Source organism: Myodes glareolus, chromosome 1 (assembly GCF_982192425.1).
Source record: "Myodes glareolus chromosome 1, mMyoGla1.1, whole genome shotgun sequence".
NCBI lineage: Eukaryota > Metazoa > Chordata > Mammalia > Rodentia > Cricetidae > Myodes > Myodes glareolus.
This window is the reverse complement of record NC_142026.1, coordinates 47,754,215-47,771,147: the sequence shown is the minus strand read 5'-3', so window position 1 is coordinate 47,771,147 and position 16,933 is coordinate 47,754,215. Positions and strand designations below refer to the sequence as shown.

Sequence of the window (16,933 nt, the reverse complement as noted above, 5' to 3'; positions counted from 1 at the left end):
AGCTGTGAGGAAGCTCTGATTAAGCCCATGAGAAAGAACACATAATCTACTAAGACACCGGCTGATGAATGCCAGCTGAAGGCACATGCAGGTAGGGGGGAAAAAAACCTGCTAGCTGCTAGCAGGACTCACTTCTTAGGACAGTAGAGAGAGGTGCCATTCTTTTGTTCTGCCTTCTGCCCTTAATCTGTACAAAAGCAAGTTCGGAAATAAACTCTGCTTCTTTGGTACTGGCCAACAGACCTCCCAGATCTATCCTGTTTTGTCTGTTTTTTTTTTTTTTATCTGCCATTTTCTTAGCTTTGCACCCCCCACACACACACCCACAAACACCCAGGATGATTCACTGGAGCAGGCTCCGACATTAAATCCATGGCTTTCTTCTTGGAGTAACTAATGTTTCCACTCCTTACCATCCCCAATGGCTTAAAACCCCCAGTGGCTTCCTGGTGCAGGAGAATTATCTGTATTCTGTCAATCATATTTTAATATGGCCAGGCAGGCAGTATAGGTGGGAAAACCAGACAGGAAGTAGAGGTGATGCAATGAGAACAGGAGAATTCTGGGAAGCAAGGAGGTTCCTCTGCCATTCCTGTACAGACCACCGAAGAGGCAACATGTAAGCTGTCACACCGAGAAAGGTACCGAGCCCATGTGGCTAACATAGATAAGGATAATGGGGTAATATATGTTATAAGAGTTAACAAGAAGCCTGACCTAATGGACCAATCAGTTTATAACCTGATGTAGACTCCGTGTGATTTTCCTTGGGACTTGCTGGCTTGTTGGGGTACTGGGCGGGAAAGAAACCCCAACAAGCTGGCCCACACACTACAGATGGCGCCCACGTGGATAACTGAATCCACAGAAAGCTTGAGAAAGCTTGGGAAAGAATAGAGTAAAGCATGTTTTCTTGGTAGCAGCAACTTCTCAGGTCTACTCTGCTTGCTAGAGGCAAGCAAATGCTCTCGTCTAAGAGAGGTTTCCTGACTCAGCTTTAGCTGCAAAACCCTGCAGCTCATTAAGAGGTCCTGCCACGAAACACTTACGGTGTTGATCAAAAGCTGAATGCATGCTTTTCGGTTTTCAGCCGTAGCAGGAAAAAAGCTGCACTGTTTTAAAATGCCGGCTATCTGGGCTGTCCTGCCAGAGCAAACTCTGACTCTTTCAGGCAGGCAGTCCGACTGAGTGTGGTCTGTGAGCAGAATGCTGCAGCTTGCTTGCTGGCAAGGACCTTGAAACGCCATAGAGTTGTGGCAGTGAACACAGCTCTGGCTGGTACCTCAGCCTTGAGGCTGAAAAGCTAAGGAATGAGCTGGATCTAGCCGTCAAAGCCACAGCTCTCCATATTGCTTAGTAAATTAAAGACTCATATGGTCAGAAAAAGAAAAATATACAGTAAAGAGAGATTCAAAGAGGAAGAAAACCTCTAAATGGTTTACAGTGTGTATATGCAGGCTAAAAGTTAAAGTTCTTAAAGTTAAAAGGAAAGAAAGAGAGTAGTTGGGTGTGGTGGTACACACCTTTAATCCCAATGCCTGGGAGGCAGAGGCATATTGACCTCTGTGACCTCAAGGTGTGGTAGTACATGCCTTTAATCCCAATGCCTGGGAGGCAGAGACAGATCTCTGTGAGTTCAAGGTGTGGTAGCATACACCTTTAATCCCAGCACTGGGGAGGCAGAGACAGGAGGATCTCTGTGAGTTCAAAGACAGCCTGGTCTACAGTGTTATTCCAGGACAAAGATATACAGAGAGCCTGTCTCAAAAAGTAAAAGTAAAAATAAAAGAAATAGAAGTAAAATAAAGCCGCATAAAGATGGAAAATACACAGAGAATCTTGATACTGTGTGTCATTATGCTCTCTTTTAATTGTTTGAATGCTGAGGAAGGAGCAACAGTCACCAAAAGACATTTGCTTATAAATGCTGCTGAACTAACCCAAGATAGACATTTTGAAAATACCTTGGCTTCAAAACTGAAGTCAAAAGGTATGTTACTTTGGAGAAGAGATTTTGCTTTTGTTTCCACAGAAAATGAGAGGCTATGGATTCATTCTGAATTAAGAAAAATCAGTTTTGATCAAGGGAGGCCACCTGAAAAATCTCTGACAGGAACAGATGGCCTAGATGTCTAAATTCTACGTCCAAAACAGATTCAAGACTGTCTCCTGAGATGATCGAGACTCACAGGATACTCCAGTCAGGACTTGAATTATAACTCTAAATTTTCTTTAGGTCCCCATAAGATCATCAGCGCCCCCAACCAGCAGGAAGTAGCCTGAAATACTACGCCCACATTCCCAACAAATGGACTATGGGTATTTTTCTTTGTTTAAAAAAAAAAAGAGGGAAATGGTGCAGGAGAATTATCTGTATTCTGTCAATCATATTTTAATAAAACGCTGATTGGCCAGGCAGGCAGTATAGGTGGGAAAACCAGACAGGAAGTAGAGGTGATGCAATGAGAACAGGAGAATTCTGGGAAGCAAGGAGGTTCCTCTGCCATTCCTGTACAGACCACTGAAGAGGCAACATGTAAGCTGTCACACCGAGAAAGGTACCGAGCCCATGTGGCTAACATAGATAAGGATAATGGGGTAATATATGTTATAAGAGTTAACAAGAAGCCTGACCTAATGGACCAATCAGTTTATAACCTTATGGAGTCCTGTGTGTAATTTCTCTTTGGGATTTGCCGGCTGTTGGGGTACTGGGCAGGACAGAAACCCCAACAAGCCAGCCCCCTCATGTTACAGCTTCCTGTCAGAGATCAAGCTCAGGACTGCTCGTGAGATGTGTCCCCAGCCAGCAGTTATTTAACTTCTGTAGCATCAGTGTCCAATACCGAACGCTGAGGATTAAATAAGACAATAAAAACAACCCATATTGTCTTTGGCTTAGCTTGTTTCTAGCCAGCTTTTCTAACTTAAATTATCCTGTTTCTCTTTAATTACCTCTTGCCTCTGGGCTTTTTACCTTTCTTTATTCTATATATCTTCCTTTCTTTCTTACTCTGGTTGGCTGTGTGGCTGGCCTCTGGCATACTCTTATTCTTGTCTTTTTCTCGTTCCTTCTTCTCTTGAGCCTAGATTTTTTCCTCCTGTTTTTTCCTCTCTGCATGCCAGTCCTGCCCATCTTTCTCCTGCCTAGCTTTTGGCCATTCAGCTCTTTATTAGACATCAGGTGTTTTAGGCAAGCAAAGTAACCCAGTTTTACAGAGTTACACAAATGCAACATAAAAGAATACAACACATCTTTCCATCATTAAACAAATACCCCATAGCATAAATGAATATAACACATCTTTAATATTCCACAACATTGTAAAATGTTTAATGCATGACAATATTCACAATTTATTGATTGCTTCCCACCCCTTCTTCCTATTTTAATGCTTTTCAATTACCCATCTTCTCATCATTAAACTTTCCTAGTTTGCTATGTAGGGTGCTAGGAATTAGAGAACTTAAAAGATTCCGGGGAATACCTCAATCTCTGCACACAGGTATCGCTAAGATCCAATCTGACACTTCCTTATCCTCCCATCCTAAAACACCAGGAAAAGTTCTACCGCTAAGTACTTAGACAGAAGGTTCCCACTTCGACAGCACCCAGTCCTAATCAGAATACTTCTTAAGAGATGTTGAGTCTGAGACGTGGGGTAGTTGGGCTTTTTGTACAGACAGAAAGTTAGAAAGTTAGTGAGAGATGCCCTGTGTACAGGGAGGAGGGAGATGGTGAGAGATGCCCTGTGTACAGGGAGGAGGGAGATGGTGAGAGATGCCCTGTGTACAGGGAGGAGGGAGATGGTGAGAGATGCCCTGTGTACAGGGAGGAGGGAGATGGTGAGAGATGCCCTGTGTACAGGGAGGAAGGAGATGGTGAAAGATGCCCTTTGTTCAACTATTCTTCTCTAAAATAATCTAGACCTCACCCCAAAGTGCAGATTGGAAACTTGGATTCCAGCTATGACTGGTTCAGCAGTGGAGGGATCCACCAAGGACTGGAAAGAAATCCCTATGTAAAGAATCCCCCATATTAAGAGTTTTCCTAATTTTGATAGCTAAGATTCCTAAACGAGCACCCCCCAAAACGACCATCCAAGTCCTGGGAACCTTGGCTGCTTCACAAAGAATGTTTTCCCTTAGATTGACACTGGGGTCCCAGATACAGGTTCAATTTTTCCTGTCTCTCACTTCAAACAAAGCCAAATGGATTTAGGAAGCATCACTGACAACCATGACCCGTTATGGCCAAACATTTGAATCTATGACCTAATTGTATAATCTGACCAACAAAGTCATGATGTTAGCTGCACACAAGCAACCCCTAGGCAGGACAGGGCCTTCCTTATTCACTCCAGCAGAAACAGCCCCGAGGGGCTCCTGGCCAAGTGGACCACTAAGCTCCTGTAGTCTGTAGAGGGCCGAGTGGCTGAACAACTGTCCCTCATCTTGCCTCACCCCTTTCCATGGCCAGTGGTTGTGTGCACCATGTGCCAGGTCCACTGTCTCATGTGACCTCCTTACCTGCACCACCCCCAGAGTACTTTGCTTACTTTTGTTAGGACTGAGAAAACAGCGACTCACAATAATAAAGAATGGTAACTACCCAGGCGAACAGTGCCCTTTATTTAGTAAGGGAAGGGTGGCCTTGCCAGATGCAGATGGCTCAGCAGACCGTGAGCCGTCCTCCTGACCTGTTTGTCTCAGCAACGAGACAGAATGTCTGAGGGAGTAGAGCATTTTTTTTCTGGATTCAAACAAAGGTGAGTTGGGGCAACTACTGCAGAGCGAGGGATGATAGCTCTCCACAGCCAAAAATGCTCTGGTGACAGAGGGACTCTAAACATAGTCACATCAAGAGTCTAGTGGCCCTAGCGTTGCTCCTGAGGCCATGGTAGGTGTGGTGGAATTGGTGGCTGAAGAGAAGAGGTCTCCTTGGCTTGAGGAAGGAGCAGCAGCTAAGCAAGAGAGATCCACCTTCTCCTGGAGCCACAGTCAACACAGCCTGAATGTGGAAGCCCTGTGGACAGCAGGGCCCGGAACAGGGACATCTGTGGCTGAAACTGGAGCCAAACGCCAAGAACAACTCACTGTCCCTAGAAAGGATGAAGGCAGGGTGGGCCTCACCTCATAAAAGGGCAGAGAGCTGCTGCTTGCACAGTCTCCTGAAGCCAGGCAAAAAAACTGAAGCAGAGCCGTGGGAAGAATCAGCCTCAGGGAATGTGGGGCCTGACAATGAGGTTCTGGGCATGTTCCTTCAGGGTGAACTTGATTTGTCCTGGGGGCTTTTCTGTGTAAGTCACAACACTGGAATCCACTGCCTCTGGAAGGTTGGTGTAGACTTCACAGGTTGCGTCTGCTTTGGACCATCTCAGGTGAAACACAAAGGTCAGATCAGGTCAAGGAGAGAGAATAAAAGAGGAGCCTATAGCAGTCGGGGAAGTGATTTCTCTCGATGAAACTGCAGGGAGAGAAAGACCATGAGAAGCTCCATTCCAGGCTAGGGAGGACTGGGGCACAGGGAACAAACCTAACCTTCCGCATAGCAGCAAAGGCAGGGCCAAAGGTGGCTTTGACCTCCACACGGTCTCTTATCCAGGCTGGCAGCTTTGCCAGGACAGAAGGGCGGGCATACCGGTGATCCAGGAGCACAATACTGGCAAAGTCTCTCTGGTGCCTAATAGCCCTGCCTGGGTAGACACAAGGGTTAGGACTCTCTTGTTTTTCAAGACAGGGTTTTTCTGTGTAACAGCTCTGGCTGTCCTGGAACTTGCTTCGTAGACCAGGCTGTCCTCAAACTCAGAGATCCACCTGCCTCTGCCCCACAAGTGCTGGGATTAGAGGCATGCATCACCACTGCCCGGCCAGGTTGGGACTCCTGAGTTAACTTGCCTACCAATACTGAATGTCCACTGGGATCGCCTCCCTCATTTGCTCCTCAAATGGACACTAAGCAATAAAATCCCTTCTTCCTTGACCCATCCATCTGCCTTAGCAGCAGCCCCAGACTTACCTATGGACTGGTTTACAGCCTTCATACACAGATTCTCCACCAACACCTTCCCTGGGGGTGCCTGACCTTGTGTCCTAGGCTAAGAAAAAAAAAAAAAGAAAGAAAGAAAGACAGACAGAAAAAGAAAATGGAAGATCAGAATCATCTATTCTTGCCTGCCTGGTACACAGGCTTTGGAGCAAGGTCAGGTTTCAAGGGTCTTTCAACAACTTGTGCTTTAGGATATTTATAGAGAAGATCAAGGGGGTCAGAGGTGTACTCCAAAGCCTCTAAGGAGGAACAAAAACATCTGCACCGTGTACTGTCACAATGCAGGTCCTTGCCACCCAGTCCTCGGGGTTTCTACACCACTTCCTCCTTACCCCTTCCTTTCACCATCTGAAACACACAGATACTCACAATGATCTGATTCAAGTAGGTCATCTTCTCTTGCAGCTCTGGAGACTTAATGTTGGGGTATGGCATCCCCACCATCACCACACACCTGCAGTGGGTCACATGGCCCATGGCCGTAAGTGACAAGCAATCATGGATGGGGACACCATCCACATGAGATCAACTAACTGCTACTTTGGACCAATTGTGTTCCAAGCCATGGCTGCCCACTTCTCTGTTCTACTAAGCCAGAAGGAGAGGGCTTTCACACACTCCACCCACAGCCTGCAGACCCCAAGCAGGCCACACAGGTACGGACCCGACAGTATGACTCGGCAGGAAGGGCCCAGGGCCCTCAGCCCCAGCAGATAGGAGGACGCCGCACCTACCGGCCCAGGTCATCAGAGAAGTTGATCCCTTCACTCATCTTCCCTCCAACCACAGAGAGGAGCAAGGCTCCTGTCAGATGGCCCCCTTCCTGACTGCAGCACTGTGAGGGGAGAGCCACACCAGAGCTGCTGAGCCAGACCTCGGAGCCTCACATCTGTCCCCAGCTGTCAGGCACAGACGGCTTCTGGATCCAGCCCCGCTTCCTCTCACCGAAATGCACTTGGAATACGCCATCAGCACCTGCTCCACCTGGCTTGCTTTCTTGGGCTCTTGGAAAAGCTGAAGGAAGAAGGCCACACAGCAAAAGGCTTCAAAAGACTGAGTCTTGAGCCCCAGTCTGGGTTTTGAAGCCTGAGGATGGACCATGTAATCAAGTTTTGGGGAATCCCCATGGCCAGTGTCCCAGGTCTAGACTTGGTAGATTTTAGAAGCTGTGAGAATCTGGACCATGCCGAGTCCACAAGATTTAAGGAATCCTAGGAAGAGCGACGGGTAGCAATGTCCTCATAAACAGGCTATGGGGCACTCACCTTTTTCTTGACAGACAAACGTGCCAGCAGGCCAGCCTTCTCCCAGTGAGCATGCACCTGGCGCAGGTACTCATAGGAAGGGAAGAAGCATACCACCCCTCCAGGGACCACGTTGCATAAGTTACAGAGGATGCGGCCCGTCTCCTCCATCTGCAGAAGGCAGACAAAGAGCTGGCTGGGAACAGGTGCCATGGCCACACCCAGGCATCTCCCCTTCTACAGTGTGAAATGCCCTACTTACTCTCTTACCAGACCATGTCCAACTGGAGATTCTGGTGACTGCGTGCTGTTATGACACATCCCACCGCTGGCACCCCAGAATTGAACTAGACTTTTGGTATGCCACTGAGCTCTCCCTAAGTTCCAGTGCCACGAGGGCACTATCCAGAACCAATTAACATTGAGATGTCACAGGAATTGTGCCCAAGAAATACATCCTTCCCACGGTAGAGGCAAGAAGCAAGAGTCCCCCCCCCCCCCAAAAAAATGGTCGGCCTTCTTGCATCCTACATTAATGAGATGCTGGGAGCTCTTTAGAAAACACTTAGCAGTCTAAGGAGAGGAAGGCAGCCAAGGTCTTCCTTGATAAATATCTAAAGAAATAAATCTGCTCGTGCCATATATGACCATTTGCCCCAATGCCAGTGCTGAAGAATTCTCTCCTTGACCACACACCAGAGAGGATGGGACGTGGGCTGGCACTAACCATCTGAGGCAGCTCTCTTCTCTGGTAGGTGAATTCCAGCTGTTGGTTAGAGGGCCCACTGCATATGATAAGGGGCAAGATGTTGTCTGGAGGGATCACGTGACCTGGTGATACCAAAAGAGGGTTGAAAACCAGTGTCCTGGTAGGGCAGTTTCTCAGATCACTTCCCCAACTAGAAACAGAAATCTGAAATACACACAGCTTCTCTCTGCACTGACATACCCAGTGCCAGCAACGTGCTGAGGAGAGCACAGGACTTTAGAACCTAGGAAAGTACGCTGGTGAGCAAACCCACTAAGGGTAACTAAATCAAGACCTCGGAGTTTCTTGGACCATTCTACCCTCCCCACAGTTCCTCACCACAGGAGAACTCCACCACCCGGTCAGCTTCCACTCCAGAACATGCCAGCAGCTGCTCCCGAAAGTCAGACACCTGCAAACCAAAACATCAGGGCCTTGTGACCTCAGAGCTTGGGGGGCCATGTGCTCTGCAGTGCACATAAGAGAAGTCTGGGATAGGTGGTAACAAGCAGAGCAAGCACAAAGAAAGGCCGATGGCCTTTAGCTGAAACAACCAGTAACGGCATCCACTGTTGACAGACAACTCAAAAAGAACAGCAAAGGAAGTTGGCACATTTGGCTCCAGGCCCTTTATATGTATCAAAATCAACAGTGTACAATACTATCTACAATATAGAAAGAACTCAGAAAAATGAAACAAGAAATCAAACAACCCAGTCAGGAAATGGACCGATAAAATGAAGAGTTCTCAAAACCGGAAAAAGGAATGTCCAAAAATGTATGAATAAAATGTCTAAACTTACTAGCTACCAGAGAAATAAAAACCAAAACTGCATTAAGATTCCAACCTTATCCTAACCGAGTGAGAGTCAAGAAAACAGAACACTCAAGACTTAGGGATCCTCAGGAAGAAGTGAAAGGGAAGAATGACTGTTGAGAGCCAGAGGTGGGAGGCAACATCAAGAAAACTGCTTCAGGACACAACAGGGCAGGTTAAATATGTCACCGGGGCAAGCTCAAGGCAAAATCACAGCAGGGAGGTGGGGATGTAGGAACAAAATCCTCCCACTAACTGAGGAACGACTGGCCTTTGACAACTGCTGGAAGAGGGGAGGTGAGTCCTCTTTAGTGATTTGACTCTAGTACGCCAATCACACACCAAGGCAGGACTTACTGCCAAGACTAATTGCTAGTACAAAATGGACTTGTTGGTGCCGAATACAAAACCCGGATATCAATCCACACATCTTCGAACACCTGGTCTTTGATAAAGAAGCAAAAAGTATCAAATGGAAAAAAGAAAGCATATTTAACAAGTGGTGCTGGCATAACTGGATATCAACATGTAGAAGAATGAAAATAGACCCATATCTATCGCCATGCACAAAACTCAAATCCAAATGGATTAAAGACCTCAACATAAAGCCAGCCACACTGAACCTCATAGAAGAGAAAGTGGGAAGTACACGTGAACGCATTGGCACAGAAAACTACTTCCTAAATATAACCCCAGCAGCACAGACACTGAAAGAAACAATTAATAAATGGGATCTCCTGAAACTGAAAAGCTTTTGTAAAGCAAAGGACACGGTCAACAAGACAAAACAACAGCCTACAGAATGGGAAAAGATCTTCACTAACCCCACATCAGACAGAGGTCTGATCTCCAAAATATACAAAGAACTCAAGAAATTGGACACCAAAAGAACAAATAAACCAATAAAAAAAAATGGAGTACAGACCTAAACAGAGAACTCTCAACAGAGGAATCTAAAATGGCTGAAAGACACTTAAGGAAATGGTCAACATCCTTAGTCATCAGAGAAATGCAAATCAAAACAACTCTGAGGTTCCATCTGACACCTGTAAGAATGGCCAAGATCAAAAACACTGCTGACAACTTATGCTGGAGAGGTTGTGGGGAAAAGGGAACACTCCTGTATTGTTGGTGGGAATGCAAGCTGGTACAACCCCTTTGAATGTCAGTGTGGCGATTTCTCAGAAAATTAGAAAACAAGACCCAGTAATACCACTTTTGGGTATATATCCAAAGGATGCTCAATCGTGCCACAAGGACATGTGCTCAACTATGTTCATAGCAGCATTCCAGAACCTGGAAACAACCTAAATGCCCCTCGACCAAAGAATGGATAAAAAAAAAAAAAAGCGGTACATTTACACAATGGAGTACTATACAGCAGAAAAAAATAACATCTTGAATTTTGCAGGCAAATGGATGGAGCTAGAAAGCATAATTTTGAGTGAAGTAACCCAGACCCAGAAAGACAATTATCATATGTACTCATTCATAAGTGGCTTTTAAACATAAAGAAAATCAGCCTACAAATCACAATCCCAGAGAACTTAGACAACAATGAGGACCCTAAAAGAGACATACGTGGATCTACTCTACATCGAAGTAGAAAAAAACAAGAATAAACTGAATAAACTGGGAGCATGGGGACCTTGGGAGAGGGCTGAAGGGGAGTGGGGAGGAAGGGAGGGGAGTGGGGAGAAAAATATATAGTTCAATAAAATCAATAAAAAAATTAAAAATTGGGGGGAAAAATATGTGATTAAGAGCCCTCAATGCTCTTGCACAGGACCTGGGTTTGGCTCCAGCACCCACTTGGTGACTAACAACAGTCTATGACTCTAGTCAAGATAATTCTTTAAGAATACACAGTATGAGTTGGGCACGGTGGTGCACACCTTTAATCTCAGAATTTGAGAAGCAGAAATATGTGGATTTCTGTGAATTTGAGGTCAGCCTAATCTACAATGTGAATGCCAGGACTACGTAGAGACCCTGTCTCAAAACAAACAAACACAAAGACTATATGGTGAGAATCTCTCTCTCTCTCTCTCTCTCTCTCTCTCTCTCTCTCTCTCACACACACACACACACACACACACACACACACACACACACACACCAGAACTGCTGCAGGAGCTCCTTCCGTTCCTTCAGCCAATAGCCGCTGAGATACCAGCCCACTGGGGCGTGGTCTCTCTCTTTAAGACGCAGCAGCAGCCCTCTGCTCCCGCTTTTGCTCCAGCGACTAGACTCCCTTCCTGGCTGCCGTGTAGGATGGTGTTCTTTAAGTTTTTTCCCCTCAAATAAATAACCCTTTGAATCCAAACTGGTGAGGGATTGTTTCATGCATTACAGAACAACAATGACCATGAATCACATTAATACAAATGTACAAATCTGTACACACACCGCAAATCAAAACCAAAACAAACGCCTATGTGGGCTCGGAATGTGCCTTGACTGATGATGGTTCTGAGGTCCATCAGCAGGAATACAGGGAAAACAAAACAGAAAGGCCATTCGAGTAGGCAGCCAAGGCTGGGACCTGTGCTTAGGAGCCCAGCGGTCTAAACCCCCGAGTGTGCTCAGGATGAAAGATGCAAATGATCCTTAGATTTGCTCTGTCTGCACGGATCACAGAACTGTGAAAACCAGGCACAACGGGAAAATGGTCTAAGTGAAAACAAAGCAGGCATGGTGTGAGAATATGGTGAAATGTGACATTATCTATGTGGTTAGAATATGGTGAAATGTGGCATTATCTATGTGGTTAGAATATGGTGAAATGTGACATTATCTATGTGGTTAGAATATGGTGAAAAGTGACGTTATCTATGTGGTTAGAATGTAGCACGGTAGAATATGGTGAAATGTGATATTATCTACGTGGTTAGAATATGGTGAAATGTGATATTATCTACGTGGTTAGAATATGGTGAAATGTGACATTATCTATGGTTAGAATATGGTGAAATGTGATGTTATCTATGTGGTTAGAATGCAGCACGGTAGAATATGGTAAAATGTGGCACTATCTATGTGGTTAGAATGTAGCACAGTAGAATATGCTAGAACAAATATTTGTTGACAAGGATGAATATTAACAGTTTATTGCTGAGAGAAAAAGTAAATTATATCACTGATGTAGAAATGTGGTTTTAAAAAAAAACATATGTACATATGCAAAATGTATGTATGTACGTACATATGCTCCATACACTAGCATGAATCTTTCATTGGTAGAATTCTGACGTCTACAGCTTGTCATTAATTTGTATAATAAAACTATGTAACTTATCTAAAAACATACATGCAGCGACTTTCTAAGTGGTGCTGGTACAGGAGGGGAAAGAGAGGGAGGTTCCTAAGCGAGAGTCTGGGACCACTGGGGGGCTTGTTCTCAGAGAAGCCTGCTTCTGGGGCTGCAGGCGGCCAAGAGCCAGAGTGCTACCACCCCACCGCTGGGTCTGCAACGCTGCTAGTCCACGTCTGTTTAGGGCTCCAGGGGATAGAAGAGACTGACAAGTGTCTTGGTGCCTTACCGGTTGCATGGTGCCGCCTGCAATGACCACTGCTCGGCATTCCTTCACCACCTGGGCAAAGTGCACAGCTGGATTCAAGAGCAAGAATTTGAGGCTGCTTTGACCAACACTGCCTGAAAGACAGACAGACATAAGGCAAAGAGAGGAGTAAATTAGGCATAGGAAACCCCAGCTGATCCACGGAGACCAGTGAGTTAGCACTTTCCTTTAAGAAACAACTCATTTGTCTTGCCATCAGTACTAGGCCCCTTTGCTACAAGCAGTCGATTGATTACCTTGCCGGCTCAGGATAACCCTGCCATCCTGGTTGGCAGTGGTGAGAGCTGCCAGAAAGGCCTCGATGTGCATCAGAGGGGAGGCAGGCCGAGGGGCTGTGGCCTGGCCATCCTCCAGGGCGTCTGCAGACAAGGGAAGGATGGGGGGAAAAGGCCTTCCTTAGGTCATGTCTATGTTGTTTCCAAGGGCCTGTGCCTGGCTCTTCTCTCTCGCCCTCCTAACTCACCCTCGGTAGGCCCTGACTGCAGGCTCTTCAGGAAGTGCTGGAAGCCATCCAGACTGCGGTTCTCCTGAGAGGCTGAGACAGATGGAAGAACAACTCCAAAGCGTTCTGTGAAGCCAAAGAGCTGCGTGTGGAGAGAGCAGGAGGACACACAGAATGAGAAGAAGCCCTGGATGAGACACCAAGCCAGTCTGCAGTCCATTTCCTCCCAAGCCAGAAATCACTCCACACTACGGGCAGTAGAATCAGAGGCCTCGAGTTCCCAGGACAGCAGAGTAAGGCAGGCAGGGGTACTCGGGCTCCTTGCCAGGACAACGGGAAAGGTACCTTCCTGCTGATCATGCTCTTCTCCAAGTACCGCTGTACCTGCAAAACCAGCACAGGCCCATGAGAAGGAAGCAACCTGTGGTCTGAACTTTGAAGACATGGCCACGCCACACCACTAAGGGAAGGTAGCTCACTGGCACCTCAGAGGAGCCAACACATCAGAAGAAATCTAACCGGTCTGCTTCCTGAGTTCACTGATCTACTTCCCATAAAAACTCAGGGTTCCTCCCAACCATAGCCTCCTCACAATATCTCCACTGCTCTCATGGCTCTTAGGGTATCCAAGATAAGATCTGAAGGGTGGGAAGGTTGGCTCCACCAGTAAGAGCACCTTCCAGAAGACCTGGAACCTATGTGATGGCTCACAGCCATCCGTAAGTCCAGTTATGGTGGACCTGATGCCTTCTCAGAACCTCCTTGGGCACCATGGAGGCACACATGTGGTACACAGACAGGCATGCAGACAAAATACCCACACATACAAAATTAAAAACAAACAACTTCAAAAAGAAGACAAGAACTGTATGCTGTTTCCTCCTTCCATATGCAGAGTGGGCCTTAGAGAAATAAGAGGTAATTTAAAAACAATCCCAGGGGCTGTGAAGATGGCTCACAAGCTTGCATAACCATGAAACCCTAAGTTGGAATACTCAGAGAACACATAAAAGCCAGAGACAATAAAGTGAGTGTCCATAATCTCAGTGTTCTTATGGAGAAATGGGATACAAAGACAAGTGACACCCTAGAAGTCTGTGAGTCAGCTTGCCTGGTATACCTAGTGGAAAAACAATCAAGAGACATGCCTCAAACAGGGGAGAGAGCAAAGACCAACAGGGGAAATTGTTCTCTAGTCTCTCTCTCTCTCTCTCTCTCTCTCTCTCTCTCTCACACACACACACACACACACACACACACGGTGGCACATGCACACCTGAATTCAAAACATGAATGTGTGCATATACACATGGCACACACATAAAAAGGCAAATCTTTAAAAAAAAATCCAATCCTTTGTACAAAAGCAAAGAGGAGGTAAGATATCTGGGCCCGTCCCAGGGAAGGCCAAGGTGTAGTCTCCCTGCTATGTTCAGTTTATAGAAGTTGATGTCTCAGCTCATGTCACAGTGGGAGAGCATAAGGTTCAGTGGGAATTAGAAAAATTGCTACAGAGACTGGCATCTGGTTAGACTGCTTCAGTCAGCCTCCAAAGGGAAAAGGGAAAGAAAGGCCTGAGGCAAGCTGGAGAAAGAAGCCTGCAGCAAGGGTCACGGCTGTGGGAGCTGCAATAACTCAAGAACAGGGGCAAGTCAACTGCTGAGATTTGAACACGCGGGAGAAAGGTACCAAAGATGATTGACAGGATCACAGCAGTGACGATGACCAAAGGCGTTAGTCTAAGGACAGATGATGTGAAAATGGAAGGCAGCCGGGAGGTGGTGACACACCTTTAATCCCAGGCAGAAGCAGGCAGATTGCTGAGTCCAAGGCCAGAGTGAGTTTCAGGACAGTCAAGGCTACACAGAGAAACCAGGTCTTGAAAACAAACAAACAAACAAATTGTCTTTGAGAGCTAGAGAGGTGGCTCAGAGGTTAAAGGCACTGGCCAGAGATCCAGACTTCAATTTCCAGCAACCACATGGTGTAGTAAGATCTGGTGCCCTCTTCTGGCATGCTGGTAGACATGCAGGCAGAACACTATATATATAAAATAAATAAATATACCTTAAAAATAAAGAAAGAAAAAGAAAATGAAAGACAAGCAGGGAGAGAATCAGATCTAGGATGGGTCTAGCTGGATTTGAACACTGGCCCCCATCCATCCGTGCTTGGTTCACTGGTGTGTAGCTTGGGCCAGTCATCCTCCAGAGCAACTATTCTAAGCCAGGTTCTTAAATGGCCATAGTATGTCCAGGCATAATGCTCAGAACAAAAAGACAGCATCTCATGGGTGTTGGTGGCATACAGCCTTTAATCCCAGAACTAGAGAAGCAGAGGCAGGCAGTTCTCTTTGAGTTTGAGGCCAGCCTGGTCTACAAGAGCTAGTTCTAGGACAGGCTCCAAAGCTACACAGAAACTGTCTCAAAAAGCCAATAAATAAACAAACAAGATAGCAAATACAACATAAGCAAAGGTCTGGGGCTGCCACCCAGCCAAGGCTCCAGCAGGAAGACAGTGGTCAGGCAGGCCCAGCCATGTTCTCACCCTGCCCACCTCAAACATATAGTCCTCAAACACGGACTATATTCTGAAAACAACTCCCTGGAGAAAACTGGCAGAACAGAGGTGGAAAGGGATGGACAGTACCTGGAGGCTGGGCTTGTGCCTAGGAGTGCAAAGAACAGCAACCTCCCTTGCCAAATCCTACAACTCCCAACCCAAGTGAAGCCCATTTGGCTGTTGCTGTCCAGCTTGAAGACCTGGTAACTGCCTATTCCTAATTTTGGTCCTTGGGCGATAGACTATTCAATGACAATGATTTGCATTTTATTTCTTCCATGTTTATTTTGATTATGTGCTAGAGTGAGAACACAGGCCTTATCATTACAGGCAAATGCTCAACAGCTGCACACCACCCCTACCTCTCCAACAGCTGTGCTCCACCCCTACCTCTCCAACAGCTGTGCTCCACCCCCACCTCTCCAACAGCTGTGCTCTATCCCTACCTCTCCAACAGCTGTGCTCCACCCCTACCTCTCCAACAGCTGTGCTCTATCCCTACCTCTCAAACAGCTGCGCTCCACCCCTACCTCTCAAGACAGCTGTGCTCCACCCCACCTTTCAGACAGCTGCGCTCCACCCCTACCTCTCAAGTCAGCTGTGCTCCACCCCACCTTTCAGACAGCTGTGCTCCATCCACCCCTACCTCTCAGACAGCTGTGCTCCATCCACCCCTACCTCTCAGACAGCTGCGCTCCACCCCTACCTCTCCGACAGCTGTGCTCCACCCCTACCTCTCAGACAGCTGCGCTCCACCCCTACCTCTCAAGACAGCTGTGCTCCACCCCACCTCTCAGACAGCTGTGCTCCATCCATCCCTACCTCTCCAACAGCTGGGCTCCATCCCTACCTCTCAGACAGCTGTGCTCCATCCACCCCTCAGACAGCTGTGCTCCATCCACCCCTACCTCTCCAACAGCTGCGCTCCACCCCTACCTCACCTTCCCAGCCTTAAGTAAACCAGAAGGTGCTTAAATTAGAATAGACTTTCACCTTGAACAGGTTGATGTTGTCTATCTGACTCTGGAAGAGAAAGTCGTTGATACTCTTCAGCTCAGAACCTGCAAGCAAACAAAGGACCCTGGTTTTGTACCTTGCCAAGTCTGTGGCTCAGTCCCAGAGTGGAGGTCTGAGTACTTCAGATCACCTCCCACCCTCGGCAGCAAACTCCTCACCTGTCTGGAGCAGGCTCTGTGTACTAGGATTTTGTTTAATGTTACCTAAAAAGAGGGAATTCCAATCGGTCATGGTAGTAGTTCTCTGCCCAACTACAAGGAACATTCACGTTTCAAGAGACGTTGACAGCAGACAAAGAACACACTATGAGGACAGGCAGTTCCAGGAGCCTCGCAGACCGGACTCACACCTTCAAATGGAACCCAAGGCCAGGCAGGGGACAGGATCAAAGCAGTCTCCCCACTGCCACCCTGAGCAGGGCAAGGAAAAAAACAGGCTCTTCCAGAAGACAGGGAGCGGTGACACAGGCAGGG

At 46.9% G+C, this 16,933-nt stretch overlaps 1 protein-coding gene across 2 annotated transcripts in view; it reads right to left on the bottom strand.

Moving 5' to 3' along the window:
- Window positions 1-4,609: 4,609 nt before the first annotated feature.
- The window catches only part of Ddx11 (DEAD/H-box helicase 11), a 32,431-nt gene continuing 20,107 nt past the window's right edge, over window positions 4,610-16,933 (bottom strand). The window contains exons 13-27 of one of the 2 annotated variants that reach the window (XM_048442086.3): window positions 16,619-16,663; window positions 16,437-16,504; window positions 13,227-13,265; window positions 12,903-13,023; window positions 12,676-12,798; window positions 12,401-12,513; window positions 8,381-8,453; window positions 8,021-8,124; window positions 7,315-7,464; window positions 6,995-7,063; window positions 6,784-6,884; window positions 6,419-6,503; window positions 6,020-6,098; window positions 5,542-5,696; window positions 4,610-5,467 (exon numbers count right to left, since the gene is read on the bottom strand). In XM_048442086.3, the coding sequence (XP_048298043.3) occupies window positions 5,432-5,467; window positions 5,542-5,696; window positions 6,020-6,098; window positions 6,419-6,503; window positions 6,784-6,884; window positions 6,995-7,063; window positions 7,315-7,464; window positions 8,021-8,124; window positions 8,381-8,453; window positions 12,401-12,513; window positions 12,676-12,798; window positions 12,903-13,023; window positions 13,227-13,265; window positions 16,437-16,504; window positions 16,619-16,663 (1,361 nt within the window). In that variant the 3' untranslated portion in view covers window positions 4,610-5,431. Of the gene's footprint in view, window positions 5,468-5,541; window positions 5,697-6,019; window positions 6,099-6,418; window positions 6,504-6,783; window positions 6,885-6,923; window positions 7,064-7,314; window positions 7,465-8,020; window positions 8,125-8,380; window positions 8,454-12,400; window positions 12,514-12,675; window positions 12,799-12,902; window positions 13,024-13,226; window positions 13,266-16,436; window positions 16,505-16,618; window positions 16,664-16,933 lie in introns of both variants that reach the window. The other variant, XM_087906099.1, reaches the window with a different exon arrangement.